Source organism: Pholis gunnellus (genome assembly GCF_910591455.1).
Source record: "Pholis gunnellus genome assembly, chromosome: 4".
NCBI classification, from domain to species: domain Eukaryota; kingdom Metazoa; phylum Chordata; class Actinopteri; order Perciformes; family Pholidae; genus Pholis; species Pholis gunnellus.
The window spans coordinates 17,988,189-18,012,250 of record NC_136530.1 but is presented as its reverse complement, the minus strand read 5'-3'; the positions used below and the strand labels follow the sequence as shown (position 1 = coordinate 18,012,250).

At 41.1% G+C, this 24,062-nt stretch overlaps 2 protein-coding genes across 2 annotated transcripts; both read right to left on the bottom strand.

The window, feature by feature from the left end:
* Window positions 1-1,648: 1,648 nt before the first annotated feature.
* ankmy1 (ankyrin repeat and MYND domain containing 1) lies at window positions 1,649-8,433 on the bottom strand (the record flags this gene model as incomplete). The annotated part of the gene is made up of 19 exons (XM_079157939.1): window positions 1,649-1,812; window positions 2,053-2,204; window positions 2,358-2,393; window positions 2,570-2,739; window positions 3,134-3,235; window positions 3,681-3,803; window positions 3,905-4,012; window positions 4,387-4,476; window positions 4,597-4,743; window positions 4,840-5,011; window positions 5,106-5,495; window positions 6,045-6,118; window positions 6,237-6,398; window positions 6,570-6,786; window positions 6,929-7,158; window positions 7,242-7,283; window positions 7,607-7,801; window positions 7,896-8,042; window positions 8,215-8,433. The coding sequence occupies 19 exons, from the start codon at window positions 8,431-8,433 to the stop codon at window positions 1,649-1,651; spliced, it is 2,940 nt and encodes a 979-aa protein (XP_079014065.1).
* A 1,719-nt stretch (window positions 8,434-10,152) lies between these two features.
* LOC306694890 (dynein axonemal intermediate chain 3-like) lies at window positions 10,153-23,718 on the bottom strand (the record flags this gene model as incomplete). The annotated part of the gene is made up of 21 exons (XM_079157934.1): window positions 10,153-10,574; window positions 11,597-11,713; window positions 12,057-12,148; window positions 12,763-12,970; window positions 13,215-13,345; window positions 13,762-13,822; window positions 13,904-14,161; window positions 15,111-15,218; window positions 15,852-15,972; window positions 16,245-16,318; window positions 16,705-16,824; window positions 17,894-17,974; window positions 18,156-18,245; window positions 18,910-19,022; window positions 19,509-19,705; window positions 20,145-20,261; window positions 20,553-20,734; window positions 20,842-20,955; window positions 21,361-21,465; window positions 22,027-22,211; window positions 23,658-23,718. 21 exons carry the CDS (start codon window positions 23,716-23,718, stop codon window positions 10,452-10,454), a joined length of 2,658 nt encoding a protein of 885 aa, XP_079014060.1. The 3' UTR covers window positions 10,153-10,451.
* Window positions 23,719-24,062: the final 344 nt, after the last annotated feature.

Here is a 24,062-nt window from a genome sequence, read left to right as displayed (position 1 = left end):
TCCCCGCCCCGGTTGACTCATGTATGATGCAAGGCGCAGTATACTGCAGCAACCTCTCCCTGCTGCTGCTGCTGTTATGTCAAACAGGCCAACATTAGGTCATTTACGGTAATCGTGTTATACACGCCTTTCATCATTATATGATGTTAACGAAGCTCTGGGTAAGACGTTCAAACAAAAGTACGAGATTAATTTGAGTTTGCATTTAATACATTTTTACAGATATCTAAGAAATGTATTGACATTGATGTACAAAGTACAGAATAGGTGGAAGGAAGATTACTAAGTACATTTTATACTACTTTATACATTTTACAGAGGAACATATTGTACCTTTTACTACATTTATTTGACAGTAACAAGTAAACAGATTGGAGAAAACTCCCAAACATGAACACAAATTTGTGAAGAAGAACTTTGGTAGTCATCTTAGTCATCTCACAACCGCTCATGTCACGATTAGGCTTTGCCTCTGTGTTCTGTGTGTCTTTGTGTAGCTCCACACCCTCCTCACTCTACATGTCAGTCACTCCCTCGGTCTAATTCCTTTCACCTGCCTCTGATCATTAATCAAGCACTTCCCCCTCATCAGCACAACTCCCCTCACCTGTTCTTCCCTCTACATAAACTCCTGCCCCTCAGTCACTCCTTGCCAGTGCCATCCGCCAAGAAGAAGAAGAAGAAGAAGAAGAAGAAGAAGAAGAAGAAGAAGAAGAAGAAGAAGAAGAAGAAGAAGAAAAGAAGAAGAAGAAGAAAAGAAGAAGAAAAGAAGAAGAAGAAGAAAAGAAGAAGAAAAGAAGAAGAAGAAGAAGAAGAAGAAGAAGAAGAAGAAGAAGAAGAAGAAGAAGAAGAACCCCTGTTGTTTCCTGTTTAGATTTAACTGCATTAAACTACCTGCTTCACGCTGGTCTGCGTTTGAGTCCTCCACCATGCCCCGTGACAGCTCACATTTATCTTGTATGACACGTTGTGTCCCTGCAGAGGGGCCCGAGCCCTAGGTTGGGAACCACTGGACTGAGAGACCTACTAATATAGAGTAGTTAAAACTCACTCCACCTCGACCAGCTACACAAATGTTGTTTGCATATTGTTGTATCAGTATTAACAATCTAATAATGTCATATAATAATATATCAGTCACAGGGGACTTTTTGATACTTTAAGTTGAATTTGCTAATAGTACTTTTATTTGAATGAAATGGCAATTGAAAGCTCTAGAAAAGTGGAACTTGAGTTTTTCATACTTTTAACTTATTCAAAGATCGACCAAAGGTATTATGGAAATTAAGATTACCAACGGCAATAGCTTTAGTCAGAACAGATATAAAAGAAGTCATGTGCCAAAATCTGGTTATCACCAGATGATTCACGTAAATGTAGACATTCATTGTTTCTGTGGCTTTAGTACAGATAGGGACGTAAATTGTTACACTATTATTTTAATATAACAGATTGCGAACTCGCAGCTATAAATATGCCAAAGATAAAGGGTTATGGCACAAAATATTTTCATCACCATTCAGACAAATATATCAATTTAATACTTAAAGAATCAGAGAAAGAAATGCTGTAAAAGAAGTGCATTGCAATATTATGTTGGTAAAGTTTTACTTCAGCTGTAATTAAGTACATGACATTTTTGTATCGATCAGTTGTAGCTGTAGTTTTCGTTCGGGTTGACTTGGCTCTCCAAGACCTTCTCCGCCATGCCCATGGGCTTGAGGGCTGTGGGGGACTGAAACTTGACACTCTGGGCCCTCTGGACTGTTTTGGATTTCAACACAACCCTCTTCCTGATTCCATCAGCAGATGCTGGATTAAGAGACAGATACACAACGTAGTTTCATGAGTATTTCCCAGATATTGTACATCACAACCACTTTGCCCTAAAGATATCACAGATTCAAAACACCATGACCAAAAGCACACATTGTCATCTCATTAAGAGCTTATTTAGTGATATTTCTGGTCTGAGCGTCGGTAGGGTTTGGGGGCTGGTGTTGTGTGGTTTGTTGGGTTCTAACTGTTGGATGGAGAGGCTCTTATTCCCACCTGTCACCCGGATGCACTCTCCCTTGTGTCTTTCATCCCATGCCTTCACTTTGCAGGTCCTGGAACAGTAGAAGACCTTGTGGCAGCGACATGCAGTCAGCTTCACGGACCCTGAGCGACCGCATTGGTAGCAGAACTTAAACACTGGTTTCCTAAGAAAAGATTGACACAGTCGGAGACAGGCTCCTGTAAGATTTGGGTTTCCTTGTTTTGCCTCTGGACTTTCAGACAAAACTTTCTTACAAACGGCAGGGAAGAGAAAAATAAAAGGGACAACATCAACATGAATGTGTGTTTATGTGTACCTCTGCTTTTCTGTTGTGGGTGACAGCCTCTCACAGCTGTGGAGGGACCTGTTTGAGGAAATGGCACCTCCCCCTGTGTATACAAGCCTCTCTGTGCTACCTGTTACTCAAATACAGCACACATACATCTGCATCAAATGACAGCCATAATCAAAAACAGTCATATTTTATGCCTTTTAAAAATAAATAAATATATATACTATATCTTGTACTGACTCTTCAACGTAAGGCGTTGTTCTCTCTCTAAATTGTCTTTTTCTCTCTGGCCAGCAAGCTGTCTCAGCATATCTCCCATCATGCTCAGCAGCTGGTGCCGTGCTTTGAATGTTTCCCTCTCCCGCATGTTCAGAGCGTGGAAGGGAGTGATGGCAATACGCAAGTCCTATATAGTAACACACAGTCAGCCATTCAGATGAAATCATGCCGCGAAGAAATAAGCAATCAAAACAAAGTAATTAAAGCTTTCTCTCTGTGTAGGAGTGCAAGTGTATACTATATAATCCTAGTTTAAAATGCCACATAGAGGACTTGATTCAACTCCTTCTGTGTCTACAGGGGCAAAATATTAGAAGCGCATGTCAACATAATGCAGTCCAGAACAACTCTTCCACGAACGATGAAAAAGAACCAAAAGTTGAATCGAGTTGAAACTCCCTGACACAGTCTCAAGACAAACTAATAAACTTATAATGTTTGCAAAAGTAAGACTGATGTAAAGGCTTTTGTAATTGACTGAATTCAGTCCACTTAAATGCATACAGTGTTTCTACAGTTACCTGGTTGAAGGAGTAGTGTGCATAGTCGACTGCGGTTCCCACAACATCACCAACCAGAACTGGCATCGAGATGTCGGCACCAGCTTTAACTAACATGCCCAACTACATCAAAGACACACAATGTAACCGTATACTTTTAAATGACTCGATACAGAGATTGCTTTTTGCTCCAACTTAAAAACATATTTCTTTGCTTACTCTTTTTGAAAACTGTAATATTGAAGGTTACAATCATTTCAATAAAAGTTATATTAACTGTGACTCATTTGAAGTCACTAAGAACAAAGTTAAACGAGTTCTTTTAAATGTGTATGTTTCACATTCCCAGTGAAAAATCATCTTTGCACATCTGTATACAGACAAAAACAAGTGCTTACAAAAACATTGTCAACACGGTCAATTTATTAAGCAGCTTCATTGAGGAAAACTATAAGTCTTTGTACCAAAAGTCAGCTGCTAAATCAATTGACTGCATTTTTCTCTCTACAGTTTGCTTATCTAACATCTTCATCTACATATATATGTGTCTATGTGCTTGTGTGTGTACCAGCTTAGTTCTGTTGCCACCTAAGTGGTAGTGGAAGTTGGCGTTGGCACAGAGGGCGCTGCCCACCCTGCGGCCCAGCGGGATGTTGGGATCTGCGCCTCCGTTCAACAGCTCCTCCACTGCCTGGGGAGGGAAAAGGATCCGGTTCAGGACAAAGTGATGCTTTGTAGGCTTGTAGAGTATACGTCTATGTGTGAGTCTGTGTGTGTGTGTGTGTGGTCTACCAGCTCATTGCCACTTGCTATAGCCAGGGACAGAGGTGAGTGTCCACTCCAGAGGAGGTCTGTGCTGGCCCTGTGGGAGAGCAGGAGGGCTACCACCTTGCTGGCATTCTGCAAAAGAAAATATACAGAGTACTTTAAATGGAACATAGTATTATTGTGAGCAAACCTCATGATTTATGTGATTTTCTGCCTTGCAATAAATGATATCCTGTAGTTGTTAAAGCTATTAATCTTAACGCTTAGCCAGATTATTACTTCGCATTGTTCACGAACCATTGTAAGTCATGCTATTAAAAGCAAAATGAATAATATACTCAAAACAACAAATAGTTTGAGCTCTGCATGTATTTGTGTGTGTGGCATGTATTCTTTGACATCCTGGGAGACTGTGTAAATGTAGTCAACATGATTGGTTATCATGTCTGCAACATGCTTACAGACAGTCAATAGTGTGAGCGTGTGCTAGTACAGCGTGTACTGACCCGGTAGTCACTGTCTCTCTGGCAGGCCATGTGCAGGGCCGTTCGGCCTCCTTCTTTGAGATTTGGGTTCTCACTGGCGCTCACTGATTCCTGGGCCTTCGTGAAAATCTGTAAAAAAAAAAAAATCTCAGACTGGAACCCTTTTCTTACCAGTTCACCCGTGACTTTAAATAGTACTACTAAGGTTTAAGGCTTAAAGGACGGAAACACGCAGACCGCATCTCGTTCACAGATCTCATTCTGGTCGCATGCTCGTGCGTCCGGGTCAGTGATAGCGTGGAGCAAAAACTCTGTGATTCTGGGACCTGCTGGACCTGGCAGTGCTGCAGCTACATGCAGGGGATACAGACCCTTTCTCTGCAAAAAAGGATGAGAGGATGAAGGGAACCTGTGCTCTGCATGTTTTCTCTAAACAAATGTGTATCGTGTGACATTACTAAAAAAGAAACCTACCTCAGGAGGAAGAGGAATGTCAGTGCGAGCTCCACACAGCAGCAGTCTCCTGACGGCCTCATTATCAGCCGCCATAACGGCTAAAAAGAGAACCGGCATGGGGACCCTGGATGCGTTGGGGTCAGCTCCCCGTTCCAGTAACAGCTTCAGGGTGTTCAAACGAACCCGGTGTCTGGTGAGACAGTCACATCACAAACAAGATCAGTGTAATCAGAGCAGAACAAACAGCACAAGACAAGAGAGGATAGAGGGGAAACAGAACTGACTCAATTTTCATGGCAGCCATCTTGCGTACAGTCTCCTGTGTGTCAGAGCGCTGAGGGAAGCCTGTGCGACTCAGCGCTTCTGCCGCGCGCTGCATCACTTCCTCTGTGACCCGGGTGTCATAGCTCCTGACGGAGCAGGCAGAGTCAAAGGACGTATTTTGGGTCAGTACTTCGTCTCTTCTTGCGGCCTTAGCACGGCATTCCTTCCACTGCACGCTGCCCAGTGCAATGTGACCGTCCAACACCTGAATGAAGTGCTCCACACCAGGCACGCCCTCGCTTCCTCTCTCCTTCATATCCTCCTCATGATTATTCCTGACTCTCTTCTCTGCATCTTCCTCTACCTCCTCCCTCACCTCAGTATTCTCTTCTTTTGACCCTGTTTCTGTTCTACCACCAGACCCATCTTCCTCTCTCTTCTTAAAGTCTCTTTCCATCTCTATCCCTCTTTCCTCCCCTTTGCTCTCATTCTCGTCCACCCCTCTGCTCCACTCCTCTCTCTCGCTAACCTTTACCTCTCTTCCTGTCTCCTTGCAGTCTCTTTCCTCTCTTTCTTCCTCTTTCTCGTTTCCCTCCTCTTCCTGTTGGTCTCCAGTGTCTGTAGGGGTCTCAGGTTCATCGATGTCAGCCCAACGCTCAGTGATGAGCTCACTGTTCATAGACACTTTACTGCTGTGATGTAAGATGTGCTCTGTTAGTTTTTCTACTGTCCTGAAAATACAAAAAAAGAAATAGGACGATTAAATGAATACATTTGCTTGTTTTAGAGACATAACTAATTAAAGGATGGTGACACTGTTGTAGGGAGTGAATCTGAATATGACATTTTCAAGACCATTATCAGTGACTTCGCTTCTCTCATTTTCTACTGATCAGAGAGGGGACTCTGGTTGGTGTAGTTGCTTAGGGTTGTGTTATTGGTGAGGTGTGTTTTTAAACCTGGGTGTGTCTGTGGTGAAGTCCCCTCGGCTGATCTGATGACTGTTCCCACATGCAGATGGAGACCTCAAACCCTGATGACACATCACAGTGAAAGTTATTTCATTTCATTTGTCTGTAAATGAAAACACGGTTTCATACATGTGAACCGCAGATCAAGAAGTTATGAGGGAATGTAAGTTGGAATCTTACTTGAGTTTTGATGGGTGTCTCAGCCAAAGTGGTGTGCAGAGACTGAAAAGGGTAGCAGAGGACATGACACGCAGCCAGGGCAGACGTGCCTTCACAGTTCAACTTGTCAACATCGACACCCCGATCCAGCAAAAGATGGATTACATCATCATGGCAGTTTACCTGACAGGTACAAGAAACAGAATGAAACCGTCAGAGAGGCAAACATGAGAATAAAAATGTAAATTAAAAAATAAAAAACATTGTAAAACCTGGATTGGATACCAATCAAACAGCAAACGAGTAAAAAAAAAATCAAGAAACTACAGGCAAACAAATTGTATAAAGAGTAACTGTGGCAGCGATCAGTGCAGTGTGTCCCTGTGAATCTGCGACGTCAGGGTGGACCAAACCGGCCTGGAGGATCTTGGACACTGCCTGCAGCTCCCCTCTGGTAGCGTGCTGGATCAACAACTCTGAACTGACTTCCAAAGGCCCTTTAGGACCAAAACTTTCCCGGTTCAGAGCGAGAACAGCTGCCACGTCCCAGCACACATTTCCAGCCAGTAGCCTGAGAGACCCAGACACAAATTATATTAGTAAAAATTGTACATATAATAAGATAATCTATGTCTTTTTTTTCACTTCTTACTGCTGCCAGCAAAATGTGTTTTTGGTACAAAACAAATCTTTTTTTTAAATGCATGTCTGACCTGTGTTTGTGCATGTGAGCCAGCATGCGGGGCTGTAAGGGCAGGGAGGCCAATGGGTCTCGCTTATAGCCTCGGTAAGCATCCGGCTCCCACAGCTCACCATGGAAGAGCTGATCCAGCTCTTTCCTTCGGCCAGGGGGCAGCGGTAAGTGATCGCCATCAGTTGAGTATCTCTCCATTCCGGGGGGAAGGATAAAATCATCTGGCAGCAGATCTCCGTCCGTATCCACCTGAGGAGGATGGTGCATTAATTGATGTGTTTTGGGTTAAGTCACAAAGCTCATATTCATAGATGTTCATAGCTGTACTTTACCACAGAGGCTGCCCTGGCTTCTGGCTGTACACTAGTGGGAGGCTGCTGAGGAGAGGACAGGAGCAGAGACGTCAATTTCACTTCCTGGTACAACAATGTTTTGCGTATACAGTGTCGGTGGGCTTGGAAATAAAAAACACACACAAGTGCAATGAGTATTTGTCTTATAGAGATGGTTTGGGGCAATCCAATTAGGAGAGAAGTTTTAGATATTCTTGGCTGGGTCAAACATTGTTGATGCTGTGATCTCAACTTTTTGTTGTATAAACAATAAGACCATTTTAAACCAAATACATGTATGAAAATGAATTTGTTTTAGCCTGGCACACCTATTCATCTGTGGCTGAGAAAAGTGGTCGATGTACCTGAGACAGGGAAACTGTGGTGGCAGCAGGGTCCATGTAGGCAGCATATTCAGGAAGGTTCTTCAGGCTAAAGCCCTCTTCTACAGAGGTACAGAGCCTTAGCAGGCGCCCCCCGAGCCACAGACCAACATCCTTACGCCCATCTGGATAACCAGCCACACCTGGACCAAACCTCTTGTCAGCATGGTACAAACCCTGAGAGGAGGGGAGAGCTTGATTGCTGTTTACTGATATTTAAAAATAAATTTAAAAAAACTATCCAAAGCTTAAAGTCATTCATCCATTTAACCTGAAAGGTGGCTCCGTCAGGGAACAGATGTTGTCCATATCCTTCCCTTCTGTTGAGGTAGAACTTGCCAGTGAACTTGTGGCCTGTGGGCCAGCAGTACAGTGCGTCCCCATGCTTGTAGTCTTTGTAGAAAGAGCCCTCATAGAACTACAAGGAGCAGACAGGGAAATACAATAGTGACTTGCTCTTTATTAAACTTCAAGAAAAACTGACAGGAGACAGTAAAATATGTAATTATGTTTTATGTAAGAGATTTGGGGAGAAGGCCCTCTTATGTCATTGTTTGCCTTATTATCACGTTCATTTGACATAACGTTACCTCTCCGTTACTCCAGGTGTACGTCCCTTTACCGTGTTTGAATCCGTTCACGCATTCTCCCTCGTATCTGGACCCATCCGGCATCTCATGAACACCGAGCCCTTCTCGTCTCTCCTCCCCGCTTTGGGCTCCTCTGTGACCGTCTCTTCGACTCCCGGTCCCCAGCTCCGCACCTCCGAGCCCCGGTGCTGCCGCAACACCTTTGCCGGTCGACAGCATTTTAAGCGGAAGTTAACTCACCTGAATCCAGTCGGAGCGCAACAACAGTTACTTTAGAGTTAACGTTACAGGTTTGAAAAGGTCTTTAGGAGAAGACTTTAACTTTAACTGTGAGAAGTCAGATTTGGATTTTAACTTTTCTGTAAGCACCGGTTGTCATGTCAACAGCATAATGAACTGAGGTAGGGAGGAGGGAGCTCTCACGCATGCGCAAACGAAAGACAAAGGAAGCGTACGAAAGGTTTTTAAAAACTATGATTTTTAGTCTCACTCAGTAATACTATTTTTAGGCTCCATTACTAATCTTAAACTATCCCCTGTCCAACAATTAAAGCAACAAATGGACTTGTTCTTAGACTACTTAAGGACTTTTTTCAAAAAAATGTTTGCATTAGATATCCAACGTCCTTCAATCACCTCTGTTTGGGGACATTTTTATTCTAAGCTCCTCAATTTTATAGAGTAAAGAATATTTTTCCCCTCACACATTTTTTTTTTTTTTTTAAATTAAGAGATTGTTGTTGAGTAAGTCTCAACAAATGTGTTGAACCAAATTGAACTAAAGGCACAAATCAACCAATTTGTCCCTATTTGATCCCTGACAGAAACAAGGAAGAAAGCATCTCCTTACAGACTGAATGGAGAGCAGGGTAATTAGTGACAAATGAAAGTAGGTAATTGTCATAGAGCAGGTCTATCCTTGTCCAGTCTAAGTGTTCCTCTATAAAGGGTTGATGAAGCAGGACCACCCCGTGAGTGTGCATGTGTGTTCATATGTCACCTGACACTTTTTCCTGTAACTGACACTGCAAAAGTTGGTTTCAGTCTACGGTATGCTGCTGTAGTTAGGTGGTGGAAAATAACATCAGTTGACATCACATTTATCATTACAGCATTATTAGAGCAGTGTTGAGAACTCATTTGATCATTTATCCTCTAATAAGTCCGAACTCAGATAGTTATGTGTCCTAAAGAAAGTGTAAAGAAAAGTATGAGAAAAAGCTGGTGAATTCAGCTGAATGTTTGGGAGTTTTTTTACTAATAATCACGCTCATAGTCCCCAAATCCTGTTCCTATATTGTTATTTTGATAAAGCATGTTAAAGAAAAAGCTGTTCTCACAGCCTGAATACTGAAGACAGGACTATTAATAGTTGTAGTTACTAAACAAACAACATATTACTTGCTATTATTCTGATTTTGTAACTATGCACCATTTCCTCTAAAATCTAATCTGACAAATTGTCTCATGAATGTGATTTTGAAATGCTACATCAGAATGTCCTGGTTCTCTCTGAGTGACACCTTGAGGTGGTCTGCTATTATCCTGTCGTGAAATGATTTTGTAACTATATGCACCATTTCACAGATGCTTTATACATCATGATGTTGTTTAAAGTGTTGCTTTGGTGAAACTTGCCTTCACAGCGCATCTATCAGTTTCAGGATTTTTTGAAATAAATAATCTCATGGCTGCAAAATAGTTGAAATTATTAAACTATCATCAAAACCTAAACAAATGCGCATTCTCTCATCATGCTTTTGGGATTTTCCAAGTCCTAGTTCGAGTGTCATAAAAGTAAAGAGTTTTTTTCGAGCAAGTTTGACTTGAAGCAGAAGCACATGCAGAAGGGATTAGTTTCAGCATCTGAGTCTAACCTACGAGTGTAAACCACACATAGAATTTACTGTGTGGGAAAAAAAACAGTTTGCTGAAGTCGCTGAAAAAGTTCATTTATTTGAAAGAAACAGCAAACATATAAATAGAAAACATAGAACATAGAACCAGCAAACAGATATGAATAGAAAACATGGAACATAGAACCAGCAAACAGATAGAAATAGAAAACATAGAACCAGAGAAAACAGATAGAAATAGAAAACATAGAACCAGCCCTTTCCAGAGCATTCGTGAACATGAACATTTAGCCTAGCTGGTGCTTTGGGGCTGCCGTGGTTGGCAGATGTGTGTGTGCATGTGTGTGTGTGTGTGTGTGTGAGAGAGTGAGTGTGTGTGATTCAGGCATCTTGTTTGTTGGCAGGTGGCCACAGGCCCAGGCCTCTCAGGATGGTTTCTTCCAGCTTCAGGTGTTCTTTGTACATTTCCTCACTCGTAAGGGGTTTGGATCGCTCGTCAGGTTCCTGGAGACAAACATCATGGAAGAATCAGAGTCATCAACAATATGTAGCAAACAACAAAGCATTTTAAAACTTCTCCTTACCAAAGACCTGACAGTTTCCTCTCTTTGAAGAAGAAACGTTTAGGTCATATCTATGTAACATGTTATGAAGTTGCACTTTCAACTACATTTTGCCCCTTGATGTTACTTGATGTACATCATCCAGCAGTCCTAAAAGGACACTTAAATTGAAGACAACATTAGTCTCATAATTAAATTATTCACATTAAATTAGTTATAATCAGTTTTGAGCATATTTCTATTATTTACAAGTTACAATTTTGCCGGGTTTTATAATATTGCTAAATGATAATTTTTCTGTATCAATTTCATTGCAATCATGACCAAACGAGACAAATACAGGACACAATTATGCACGTGCCCACCTACACGCTCACAAGCTTATACACAAGCATTCACACTGACAGCGCCGAGAAACCGTATCGTACAGTCTTGTCTGTTTATATTCCTGAGTCGTCTTGTCCTAGTCATGTGACCACAAAGTCTGGAAGTGAACATAACAGCATTTGTGAAAAATGATTGGAGGAGCAAGACGAGAAGATCCACAAACACATAAACAAACCTTTTAAAGATTACTGCAACAAAGCAAAATCCATCTGCGTTGAGATTAGAACATTTAAGCACTAAAAGAAGTAGCTTCTATAGTAAGCGGACAGACTGCGAACCACTGGCTGTCAATAACTACACTTTTCCCAGTGCCAAGGATCAAATAACAATCTGACTGAATTAAACATGAGGGGGAGAGAGAGAGAGAGAGAGAGAGAGAGAGAGAGAGACTGGTGTACACACTGTTTTAAAAAACATTTGTTGGTATCACATTCAGACTGTTCGGTGAGACAAGTGGCTGTCAGTGAGGATAGAGTGTAGCAGAGGACACAAGGTCTCATTCAAGGCCACTTTAAGGGCCAATATTGATGGTTGGGAGAGCACAAAGCCTGCTCGTTCTTTCTACAGTCAGCTCACCGCTTTCTTCTTTGATTCTTCAGCTTCCTTCTCCTCTTTTGCCCACAGTTCCCGACACCTCACAAGATCCTTCAACCTTTCTTCCGCAGACTCAAATAATTTCTTCACCCTCAGACTCTGCATACAGACAAAAGAGAAAGGCACTTGTTAGCAGGCTTCCGTTAAACAAACTCATGACTAATAACACATTAGCCCATAATCACAATTACTGTGACAACACTTGAGCTGAACCAACATGCCCGTCACTAGAATGTTTTGTACTAGCTTAATATCAATGTAATAAAGCAGCAAACAGAAACCTAAAATAAAACTTGTGTTGGCATGCTGCAGAGTTGGATATGTTACCTCATTTTTAACCTTGACCAAGGGTACATTATTATTTATTTTTGCAAAATAAGTAACGAGACAACTGATAATCTCCTTTAAAGTGAGTACATAGTAGGTGGTTGGACTGTCTTACCTCATTACAGGAGGGAACACAGAGTTCATTTGTGAGTTTCAAAACATTGAGCATTCCAAGTTCATCCGTCACAGCCAGGAAGTGCTGCTTGGCTGTATGAACAAAAAAAGTCCAGTAAATGAGCTTCATGGTTCAAAAAAATCTTACAACAAGGAACTTATAGAAGAAATATAAATAAAACAGACAGAGAGGAAGGCCCAGTCCACATCTGGGTAGCAGCAAGAGAGTTTCCAGGTATGCACCAGAGAGTATACTTTAATGTTTTATGGCCGTTATGTCTTTAATGTCTTACATTCTATTCATGTGTTTAATTGTTTTACTGCCTATAACATTTTTTTATTATTGTGTAAAGATGTATTATATCTATTTTATTGGTTTTATCATTACAGTCATTTAGTCTCAACTTGTTTTACTGTTTTCAGTTATTATCAGCTTGCCATCTGTAAAGCACTTTAAATGGCTCGAACCTAAAATAATACATACAAATAAAGTATGAATGATATATCCAGCACACTCAGGTTTAATGCCTCAACTCGGTCACAGGCTTACTTCCATGCATTTCTCATTCAGGCAAACCTTTGTGCTTTGGGTGTGAGACCCAAAAGTTAGAATCAAAACATAATAAAACAAGTAATGCATTTTTAAGGGGGCCACACATACATGTATGCTACTACTCGATTGTGCACCAAAGAGGCCAAGAACTCACAGGAGGCTGTCCAGGGTTTGATGCAGGTAATCTTGGCGTTGGTGATGAGTGTGTGGACCTGCGCAGGTTCATTGTGTTTTTCCAGAAGGTTCCACACCTCAATGCTGCCATCCTCTTTCCCAATGAAGAAAATAGCGGGTCGGGACAGGGACCAGCATCCCGTGGTGCAATACTTCTCAAACCTTGGCGACTCAATGAAGGGGCCATCCTGGATGTCGTAGTACAAGACGTCAAACAGAGTCAATGGATTTAAAATGCAACAATTCTGGTCTGATATATGTTTTATATTATGCATTTTATTTTGCTATGTGGCATTGATTATGTTTAAAGTCTAGGATAACGTTGATCTTTGGTGTTTATTCCATTTTCGTTATAATTCAGTCGAGCATGTGGGCGTGCTTTTTACTGGTTGCATTGTCTGTTACGGTACTTTAAGTGACAGGTGTTGTTACCATGACTCCCTCCTTCCAGATGGCAAAGTTCCAGCTTCCTGTTGTCAAAACAATGTCTTTGAAGAAGGGCGACAGCTGTACCGTAGTCACCAGCCAGTAATGGAAGCTAAAGCAGTGGAAGGGCTTGGCACCTGAGAGAGGAGAGACAGAAATAGAAGGCAGACTTTATATTTCACAGTAATCTACTCCCACAGAAGCAACAGGGCAATGCAATACAAGGAGCAATTAACCCTCTGTGCTCTCTATGTCCATGCTGATTACATTCACATTGGCTGCCAAACCAAAGAGTTGCCTTACAGTAGCTAGTCTATTTATATAACTTTTATAATGTGTGCAGAATTGTTTCTAGGATTAAATCTATTATTGCCAATTGCATCATTTGTCTCGAGACTTTGAGGATACAATTATTATTGTTGATAATATTAAACTGCTAAAAAAACAAACACATTCTGGTCTGTTTCAAAGAAAGCCAATGATACATGATTTACAGTTAATGAGCTTCTGTTTCTTTAAACTGACTTTAATAACGGTAAAGCAGAATACTCACTGTGCAGCCGTCCAGCGTCATCCTTTACCAGTTTCCAGTCGGTGTAAATCATCTCCCCTGACTGGAAGTGAAAACAGACACATCATGGAACATGTTAAAAACAGTGCACCTTTTTAAAAATATCTTTCTTAGTTTTGTTTACCTCTGTTCCAATGAAGAGTTTGGTATTGACATCTCCCAGAGTGGCGAGTGTCTTAGCTGAGGGCACTCTGAGCTTACTGAAGTCTGGGACGACCTTTGAGCTGGCATCGTTTTCATCAGCTGCTTCTGTCAGTGGAGAGTGTAGAAAGTAAGCAAGTCTGCGTCTTGTTTGCAAGGAAAGATAATCCCAAACCAAAGGAAAGCACAACCATAAGGGAATGAACATTAGGCAGAGAAAGACAAGGAACATTAAAAACATCTATTTAAAGTAAAGGGAAAGAAGAGATTGGTGCAGCCTGCTCTGTAATCTGACCATCAACAAGACGACGGACGGACAAAAGAGGAGGAGGTGGGGAGGGGTATGGCTGAGGTGAATGGGCTGGTAAGAGAGGAGCGGGAGACAAAAGAGGTGGAGGTGGGAGTGAGGATTGTGGCAAGAAGGGAGACAGTAAGGGAGAAGGGTGGGATGGGTGAGATCGGCAGGACTGGTAGTGATGGAAGAAGCCTTTTCCATCACAAAAGCCCAACTGTCTGTCAGGGACAGTACAGGACTATCCGTTCACACCCCCTTATCAGCGGGCCGCTCCCAATCAAGGCTCAGCTTCACCCTGTTAGATTAGCTCTTGAAGGTCAGATCAGATTACCCAATTACACATCTTCCAAATCCACTTTCCCCCAGTTGAGATGTGTGTAAAGATGTGAGACAGACGACTCCGCACAGCAACAGATGTAGACATTGTTTCACCTTCACCACACTGCACTGCTGCTCAACTGATGCTTAATCCCCACGAGGGGTTGCTCGCAAAAACCATGTGGTACTGTTAATAAAGTGCTATGAAACCGGAGGAGAGAAGAGGGAGACAGACAGAGAATGAGAGTACCTGAGTGAACCCTACCCCACTGATCACTGTGCTCAACCATCCAAAGCAGAACTAAAGAATCCAAAGAATAAGTGTACATTTGTCTATGTTTGAAATCTTGTGTTTTTCACTTTAAATTTACATACTGAGGTTTGCTTTTTTTTGTCCTTTTCTTCGAAAGGTGATTGAGTGAGTGTGTGAGTGAGTTATTACAACTCACTTTTAAGAGGTGCTTTGCATCCAACAATAACACCTGACAGCATGTACTGTACAAATGATTGTAATTGAGTAATGCTACTGATTGTAGAAGGGAGAGGCAGTGCAACAGACAGGAACAAACCGACCAACCAACCAGCCTGAAGGGTACGATCCCTCACCTGTGGTCCTGGCTGTATTAGCCAGGCTGAATTTCAGAGGAGCGTAGCTTCCAGTGGTATCAATCTTTGGCAGGGAAACCTAACACATGGCAGAGAAGAACTTTTGACATTTGAAGATACTGACAGAGACAAAACATAATATGAAATAAATATAAGGACTATGAGCAAGCACACTAAAATACATTCAATGAGCCCAATTTGAATACATAGAAATCTGTACATAAATAAACATACACATACACAGAGCTTTTCAAATGAAGTAAAAAATGATGTCATTGTGGTTTAAAATGTTGTACTTTGGGGAATCAGTAAAACTCAAAGCCTTCATAAAGAAACCTGATCTGAAATGTGATTGGCTTTCTTGAAAATGTAAAGAAGGGAAGTGAAGAGTTAATCTTAATTAATAGTGTTTCTTCCAAAAATACAGGATTTTAAAGTTTTAATTTACACTGTTTTAAAATGCCTGTGTAATCCTACATCTACATAAATAAATGTTAGAGGCTTCATCATCACGCTTTAATACGTTAACATTGATTTCATTTTCTTTTAGCAGGTAGAATGACTTTCTGCCCGTATTGGTGGACGTAACATTTGTCTACTGAACACAATGGCCATTTGGTTTGCTGTATACTATCACAATGTGTATCCAGCTTAACTTTTAGATTTGACCCTCCACATTCATTTTGTATTGCACCCTTAATCTCGGCAGTACCCTGAACAGAGGCTTCCATGTGTGGTCCAGGTGTCTGAAAGTGTCGGGGACACCGTCGAGTCTCCTCTGATACACATTCTGCTTCCCGTGTGGCACTCGCACATCCCAGAACTTTAGAGCACTTTAGAGGGAGACAAATGAAAAATGAACATAGCCATTGATCCTTTTGTTCATAATTAAACACACACAATGTGAATATTGACTGACACAGACTCTGTTGTAGACCTGTAGGCTTTCTCATTCTCTAACTAAAGGTGTAAAGCAGCATCTTCTCTAAATGTGGTGGCTGCCAATAACTGCAAGCAGTGCACAGTACAGAGAGAAAGACTCTAGTGGGACCTGTAATCTGACCTGCAATCAGTTCATTCATTTACCATTTTCTGTAAGACCTACCAGTCAGGGGAGCAGGTGACAATCTGAGCAGAAATGTTGTACTTGTTCTCCACTGGTAAGCCCGTACTGGTCACCTTAATGAGAGAGTGAGTCGCAAAATCAACAAATGTCTGCCAAGCTTAGTAAAGAGCTAATGATAATGGAAAATATGCTCGGGTGCACTTTGATGATTGCCTTATTGCCGTAAGTATGCCACAATGTTGACTTTAGATATGATAAAAGAGGCTTGAGATAAAGAAAACATTAACGAATGTTTTTCTGTGTAGTCACACAAAAACACCTTTTACGAATCAAGATAAGCCGAATGAAATAGTGATCAGAAGAAGGTTCCAGCACCTACCTAATGCACTCCATATGACAATGTCACTTAACTCTTTACATGATCAGTGTTCTGACTATTTAATGTCAGATTTGCAGTTGTTAATCCTCCTTCCAACCCCTCTGGCCTTCAGCTGTGTACCTCAAATGTTGGTGGCAGCCAGTGGACATCAGTAATTGGTGCTTTGTGGCTGCGGTCTATGGAAGACACTGCACAGTAGAGCACAGCAGGAGTCCTAGTCTCTTTCTTGTCATTAAGGTCCTGGTGGGAGGTGAGACACAAAAGGCACAGCATGTACAGTGAGCTTTGACAAATCAATCTAAATATCAAGACTTCATACAGCGGTGAACAGCCATCCTAAAACGCTCCAGCATGATATTCAAATGAAGTCAACTTTATCAAATGATGTATTCTGCAACACAGAAGTTCAAAGATTGTGCCTTGGATCTTGAAACATGCACAGAATGTGGAAAGGGATTCCTTTCAATCACACTGCTGTGCACCTGCAGATTTAAAGGGTGTGAACAGAACAGAAATCTATAAAGGAGCTTTTGAATTCTTTGTTCATCTGATGAGGGCATATATGTCTATGTAAATACAGCAGCCGAGCGGAAGATGTCAGTGGAGGTCAGGCTTTAAGCGACAGAACTGCTTTAATATTTGGTCTGTGGATGTCTCAACAGGCTATGAAGGAGTTTATGTACTTGCGATATTGTGGGGCAAATTTGATCCCTGTTTTTTGTCACGTATCATGAACTTATCGTATCTTTATTATTCCACATAATGACATCTAAACAGGGCAGCTATGCCGTGACAATATTAGTTTACTATGATGTTAAGCCACAAGAGAAGCCCTCTTTGAAGTTCAAGCCTTCAGCTAAGAGCTTTTTTTATTCAGTCAGGTCACTTCAACCTGACTGTGGTGTTTGCCGAGGCCTTCTAGGCTGTTTCTGTTTAGCAGTGGAGTCACTTGACGGTAGAACGTTCTTTGAGATTTACTCCTGGCATTAGTACGTCTGTGGAACTAGTTTTGACAGCTGTGGCTGGCTTGAAAAGGACCATTAGGCCACTTCATTCCCATCTAATGAAAGAGTGAGGATGAGGGGAGAACTCAGGAGTCAACATGTCATCATCTCACTCTGTCATACAGCAAATATGCTGCATGCTTTGATACACTGAAGACCCATACTTGAATAAACCAAGCTGACATCATCACTAGCCAAAGAGTTACGGTAACTGATACAACATGTAATACACCAAGTCAGATACAGAACACCATGTGTTAGTGTATCAACATTGTGCACATTAGACAAAGGATATGGGTACTTACATAGTCATAGTCAGTGTTGCCAGAGACCTTCTTAACAGGTTGTAAGTGTGTGACGTGAGCAGAAATGTCCCACAACACGACCTGAGAAAACAGCAACAACAGAAGAAACATTTCATTGGAATTGTACGGGACATCGATTGAATCATTTTTCCCTTATAATGAAAAGCGGGGCATGGAAAAGTGATAGGATACAAAAACCACTACGAGGCAGAAAAGGCAGCAGATGCAGCAAACCAGAGATGCAGAGAGTCAAAGTCAGCACCTGGCCATTCTTGCAGCCGCCAACGATAATATTTGGATCAGAAGGGCAAAACTCAAAGGCAAAAATGTCATCTGGGCACTCCAGCAGCAACTGCAAACAACACAGAAACCCACATACACAGGGCAGAAATATTACATTTCAAAGTAGACATTTCCATGTTTTGGGTGCCTGCCATCCTGCATATTTATTTATTCTCGTCTCGCCATTCAAAGTTCAGCTTTTAATCTACAAAATTCAAGTGTATACAGTAGATTCCATTTCATCAGGCATCATTTTTCGGCATCATGTTTAAATCTCCTGGAGTTTAAAATGAGCTGCAACACTGAACTCCCCACACTAAATAAATCTATTTATTTAAACTATGGGATGTCTCTGGTTTCCTCTACACAGTACCCTTTGCCCCTTTGATCACAGCTCCAGCAGACAGTGAAACCAAAGCATGACGCATGCACCAGTGAAGGCATACGTCATGCAGACCTCATATTACTTTTGAGTGGTTTAGCAGCTCAGTTTCATTGATTTAGCTCCTCTGTCAAATCAATAGAGCCTCTCAAATGCTGCTAAAGCAAATAAAAGACTTAAATGACAAGAGTAAGCAAATCCTTTCAGCCATGAAATCAAAGTGTGTCTCAAACAGAAAACAAAAATGAGTCAATGAGAGACATAGAAATATAGTCTTTTCAATCTCTTTTCCAGCTTGTACACTCTCCACATTCACTCAGGCGGTCCCAAATACTTCTATACGTTTCCATACCTGGGCATTAGAGGGGTCGGAGAAGCTGTAAAAGAGAATGAGAGAATCTTCGGAGCCAAACGTTGCGGACTCCTGCTCCTGCCTTTTTTCTGTCAAAGCCACAGCGATCACACCTATCCCATCAAGAAAAGACATCACACAATGCATCAGCTAAACATTAAGAAGGGTTTAACTTTACTGGATTTAACTCTGATCCCCCTTTGAATAACATATGTTCACAGCAGTGATCATAGTTGTGGCACTGATATTATAATTCTCGATCTTGCTGGAAGCCTACTCTGTGGGTGATGACAGCTTAGCAACATTACAAAGCAGCGGTGAAGAAGATGAATGCTTTTACAATGGATGGAATGTCAAATTAGAATACTTGTCAGTGACAGATTGCAGAGAGAATGAATGTCATTTATTTGTGTTGTATTTGTTGCCAACATTGTCCATCAACACTTTCTTTGTCAACATTTTTCTACCAGATAGACATTTAAAACCATTATTGGCTAAGTATTGAGGGAGTTAGTGCTATAAAGTATTTTGTTGAATATTTTTGTGTGAGAAAATCTTCTGGACAAAACTTTCCTCTGACTGAGATTTGTTCACTTTACCGTAGATGGTAGGGTGCCAATTGACGCTGCTGATTTTCTTGTCCTTGGTGTATCGCTGGTCTGAGAAGGCCTTATGAAGCTTCAATCCTTTGAAATCCTTCTCAGACCAGTCATCGTATGTAGCTGCTGTCTGCAGAGCCTTCCAGTCATCAATGAACACATTCTTGATTTCTTCCTGCTGAAGGGCGTACAACATTCTGCAAAAAACAAACAAAATATAACTATGTCAATACTGGCAAAACCTGTGCATTACGTTTTGTTTTCCTCCATCAAATCTCTTCATAGCTACAGTATAACGTTTTCTAATACTCCTTAGTGCTTACCTGGACACAAAGGAGGGTTGAGGGTAAAGTGTAAGATTACAACGTTATAGTTGAAACTTTCATTTGAGACCCAACGTCTGGGCGGTGAAGGAAACTATAACATCTCAAAATCTAGCACATTGACAAGGTGAATGGCTTCTAAAGGTATTGTTTTGGAATATTCTAATGCTCCCACAGGTGTAATAATGGATGGGTTTGAGAACCCTGAGGCTGATACAGGAATTTACGAGTTTGGGTTGACTATCAGACTTCATAGTACACCCTTAGACAGCAGACAGAAGACACCATGAATTTCAGGAATATGTCATCTTACCTTGGGGTCACTGACTTGCAAAAATTCTTCATACTGTCAGACTGGAGGATGTTGTCTTTTTCTTCAGAACTCAACTCTCTTGGCGTGTACTGGGTAGACATATTCTTCTGCAACATTCTGTAAAGTGGACAAATAACTTTACAATACGTTTGTGCAGGTGGAGTTACTATTAAAATAATAAAGAGGAAAAAAAATGGTACATGGCGAATGCACATTTCAGGAATTTGTCGGATTTATGAGTATAAGCATCAATTGCAGAAAAATACTTGTCTCACAAAGTATTTAATATTGCATTCAGTGTTGATATCTTGTTTTCTTAAAGCATTGAGGTGTTGGCAGGACCTGTAAGTGCCCCCCCCCCCCCCCATGGAAAAAGTCAGTTTTATATGTACTGATTTGCTGGCATACCTCTTTGTCTGAGCACTGCTGCTTTGCAGTCTGGGAACAGCCTGAGTCCCGCAGTCCCTCTGCATAATTGGGATGGTAAAGCTGCTGTCTGGGTAGGAAGGAAACCCTGTGACTTGTGTGACGGAATCAGAAAAACAGGATGGTGCCCCTAACTTCCTCCTCAATCTGAACTTGAAGCACAGCTGGTGAGAAAGCGTAGACAGAAAAGAGAGGTTTAATGACAAGGGTGAATGGGATAAATCCAGATGTTCATATGCAAATGTGATGCGTTTGTTATTTACTGCAGCACCTTTTCTCTGGTCTCCTTCACAGATTCGGCGTCAACCTCCTTCTCACTTCCAAGAGACACCCATCTCTTTGGCACTCGCACTTCTGGTGTCTCAGGCTCTGGTGTCTGCACAACCTGGAGAGTATCCAGTACAAAGAACAAGAAACACACAAAAGTGGAAGATAAGTGAGACTTTTTTTTATTGTTAAACATGAAATCGGCCCACACAGTCACAACGAGCCATTACTGATAGCGTGACTGATAAAATAGTGTACATACCTCGAATATAAAAGGAAAGTAAATAATGGTGAACATTCCTGCCTACAGGATTGAACCAGAATAAAATTGAAACAAAATATTGGTGCCACCCTGCATGCTAAATGACTGGCACATGTATTCTCATAATTAGTCATATTTACATATTTAGTTAGTGTAGTGTTACTGCACCACACTTCAAAGACCAAGTAGTGGACAGAATGTGAGCAGGAACAAAATGAAAAAGTAAACCTTGTTACCCAAACCAAAACTACGTCGACCTACGTTTAAGATTCTTTCCTTAGCTTCGGGGGTCAGAACCAGGTAGAACATCTGGCCGTAGATTAAGTCCCTGTCAAAAACCAGCAAGAGCTCATCCTCTGGGTAGTCCTGTCAGATAAAAAGATTAAGAATTCACAACATGACATGACTTCATGACAATGTGTCTGTATAAATAATGAATGTAGTGTATTTTAATTGATTCTGGCAACTTTGTCATTTGGTCGAGATAGTAGATGACAGAGTGAGATGTAGATTTCAGACTTGAGAACTGAAGTTGTGGGCTTTATAAACAAAGAAAAAGACAGAAAACCACACACACACACACACACACACGGTAAGAGCTTGGCTTAGTCCCAGATAAGAAGAGAACATTATAAAGGACTGAGAACAGATGAGCCTTTATGGCTCCCTTAGGGTGCTCTCTGGTCTCATTAAGTTTTAAGTTTGCGTTTATTTTTTTAGAGTAGTGTGTTGTGGCAGAATGGACATAAATGCTAAAAGCAAGAGTTGGTGGTTCTCATATAATTGATTTTGCTCAGAGACAGAGGGGAATGAGGCTGAACTGGTTACTCTGTCTGTTCCCACAGCCCTTAACTTGGGGTCTGTGTAACATCACAGTGTGTTGGCGGTATTGTCTGAGTGATCTCTATGACAATGGATCAGCCTCACCAGCACAATCTGCTTCACGGGGTTGAAATCGGACACTTTGGCTCTTGTCTTAAAGTCCCGTATTATGTCGTCTTTTTTCAGCAGCTTGTAAGGGCTCTCCCCTGTGACGTCCTCAGCAGCACGGCACCCGAAGAGCTCCTGGGTGGCTGATGTCAGGACCATGGGGACGATATCATCGGGGTGACCTTGGTGAGAGAGTACACAATCTATACAGACAGGAAAGATGGTAGAGAGAGGAAGTATACATAAAAATGAGCTAGATTCAAACCTCTCTAGTGAAGACAGAACATTAGGAACATCGGATGAATTGCTCAATAATGGCATCACTTGTTGGTCACTTTTCAAGATGCTAATACTCACATTTCAAAACACCATTTCTTTCACGAGGGCTAGGAATGTTTTGATGTTTTCAGACTTTTTACTTTTATAAATACATTTACACATGTTACAGTCATTTGGTCCAAGCAATGTTGATCTTAAAAAAATATTGTTTATAGATCTGAAAACATGAAGCCCCACATCAAAATAATGTAAACAAACAAGAAAGGAAACTCTGGTGAATTTACCCAGAAACACAGTGTTCTCCTCTCCTGCCAGCTATATTCAGTATAAAGTAAAAGTCAATCTTTAGGTTCAATCTGAAATCACAATTCGAGGTGTTTTTGTCAGAAACCAGAACATTTGACGCTGTATGGTGTTGACAATGATAATAATGAGCCATGTGTTTAATTGTCATGTCTGTGTGGTCTGTCTATTCTGCAGACTGTACAAAACTAATTGCTGTCATCGTCTGCACATCTAAAAGATATCTGTAATGCAGCAACTCAAGACATAATCTGCTCAGTGACAGACATTTAACCAGGATCGTTACGATATAAAACCGTAGCACTGCATCCATCACAAGTACACCTTATCTGAGTAAACAATCGACGCAGACTTCTCCATATCTAAGGCCATGATCAGTCCAGGGCGCACTACAGTAAACAGGGCTCTGCATAATGATAATTTCAAAGTCTTTCCACAAGGTTGCTGAGGGGATACGGGGAACGCTAATAAAGCAATGCTTGTTACATCTCTACTTCAAAGTCAGATTTAGGTGACCTACAATATCCGAGAAGAACCTGAATAAATGGTTTATAGTGTTCATAAAAAGAACCAAATAAATGAAGGTAATCAAATACAAAGACTTCAGATATGTAAAGGCCATGTAAGAATTATGAGACTTCTAGTTCATATAATCTAAGACAATTCAAATTCCCTTTAGGATCTGAACTTACTTTTAGATAGTTGCATCTATACAGAGTATAGCAAACACTACGCTCAGTTTACCCCCCAGTTTTACTGGAATTGTTCATCTTTTTCAAGTTGATATGAATGTGAATGCACTACGTTTTAAGTAAATACTTATGGAATGAAAGGTATTTGTTTATTGTCTCATCTACATAACAGTTCAGGATGGGTAAATACACAAGTAAAAAAGTTAAATTAGGCTGTTCCACATGTGCAGGTGACCTAAATGGGAAGTAACAGTCAGTTCACCTTTTCATTTACTGTGTCTCTCCATTTGATCGTCCTGAGACAAACATGCATACATTTAAACACATTAACACTCTACTAATATTAAGACTCACCTTTATTTTTCCCCTTACTGCCCGCACTGCTTTTTCGAATTTTTGATTTTTTAGGTGGCATCCTTAGAATAGCTCCACTAGTGAGAGGGAGACAGTTTCGTACAACACAGTGTTATTACCTTTCTCCTCAAAACACCAAACTCTATACTTTTATCTACATATATTTCTATTTGATTGACCAACTGTCAGAGTGAACCTTTCAACTCACACACTACCCACAATGACACCAGAGTGTCTCGCTGAAATAATCATTATCAAAGCATGTGGCGACATCTTCTGGAGGATAAGAGAACCGTCCTGTCATTTTTACTTTGACTTAAAAGAAGGATCCTAGAATATGAGGAGTCTGTTTAAATTTACTTTAGCTGTGAAAAGAAAATCGAGTCCTCCGGCTGACATTCATTT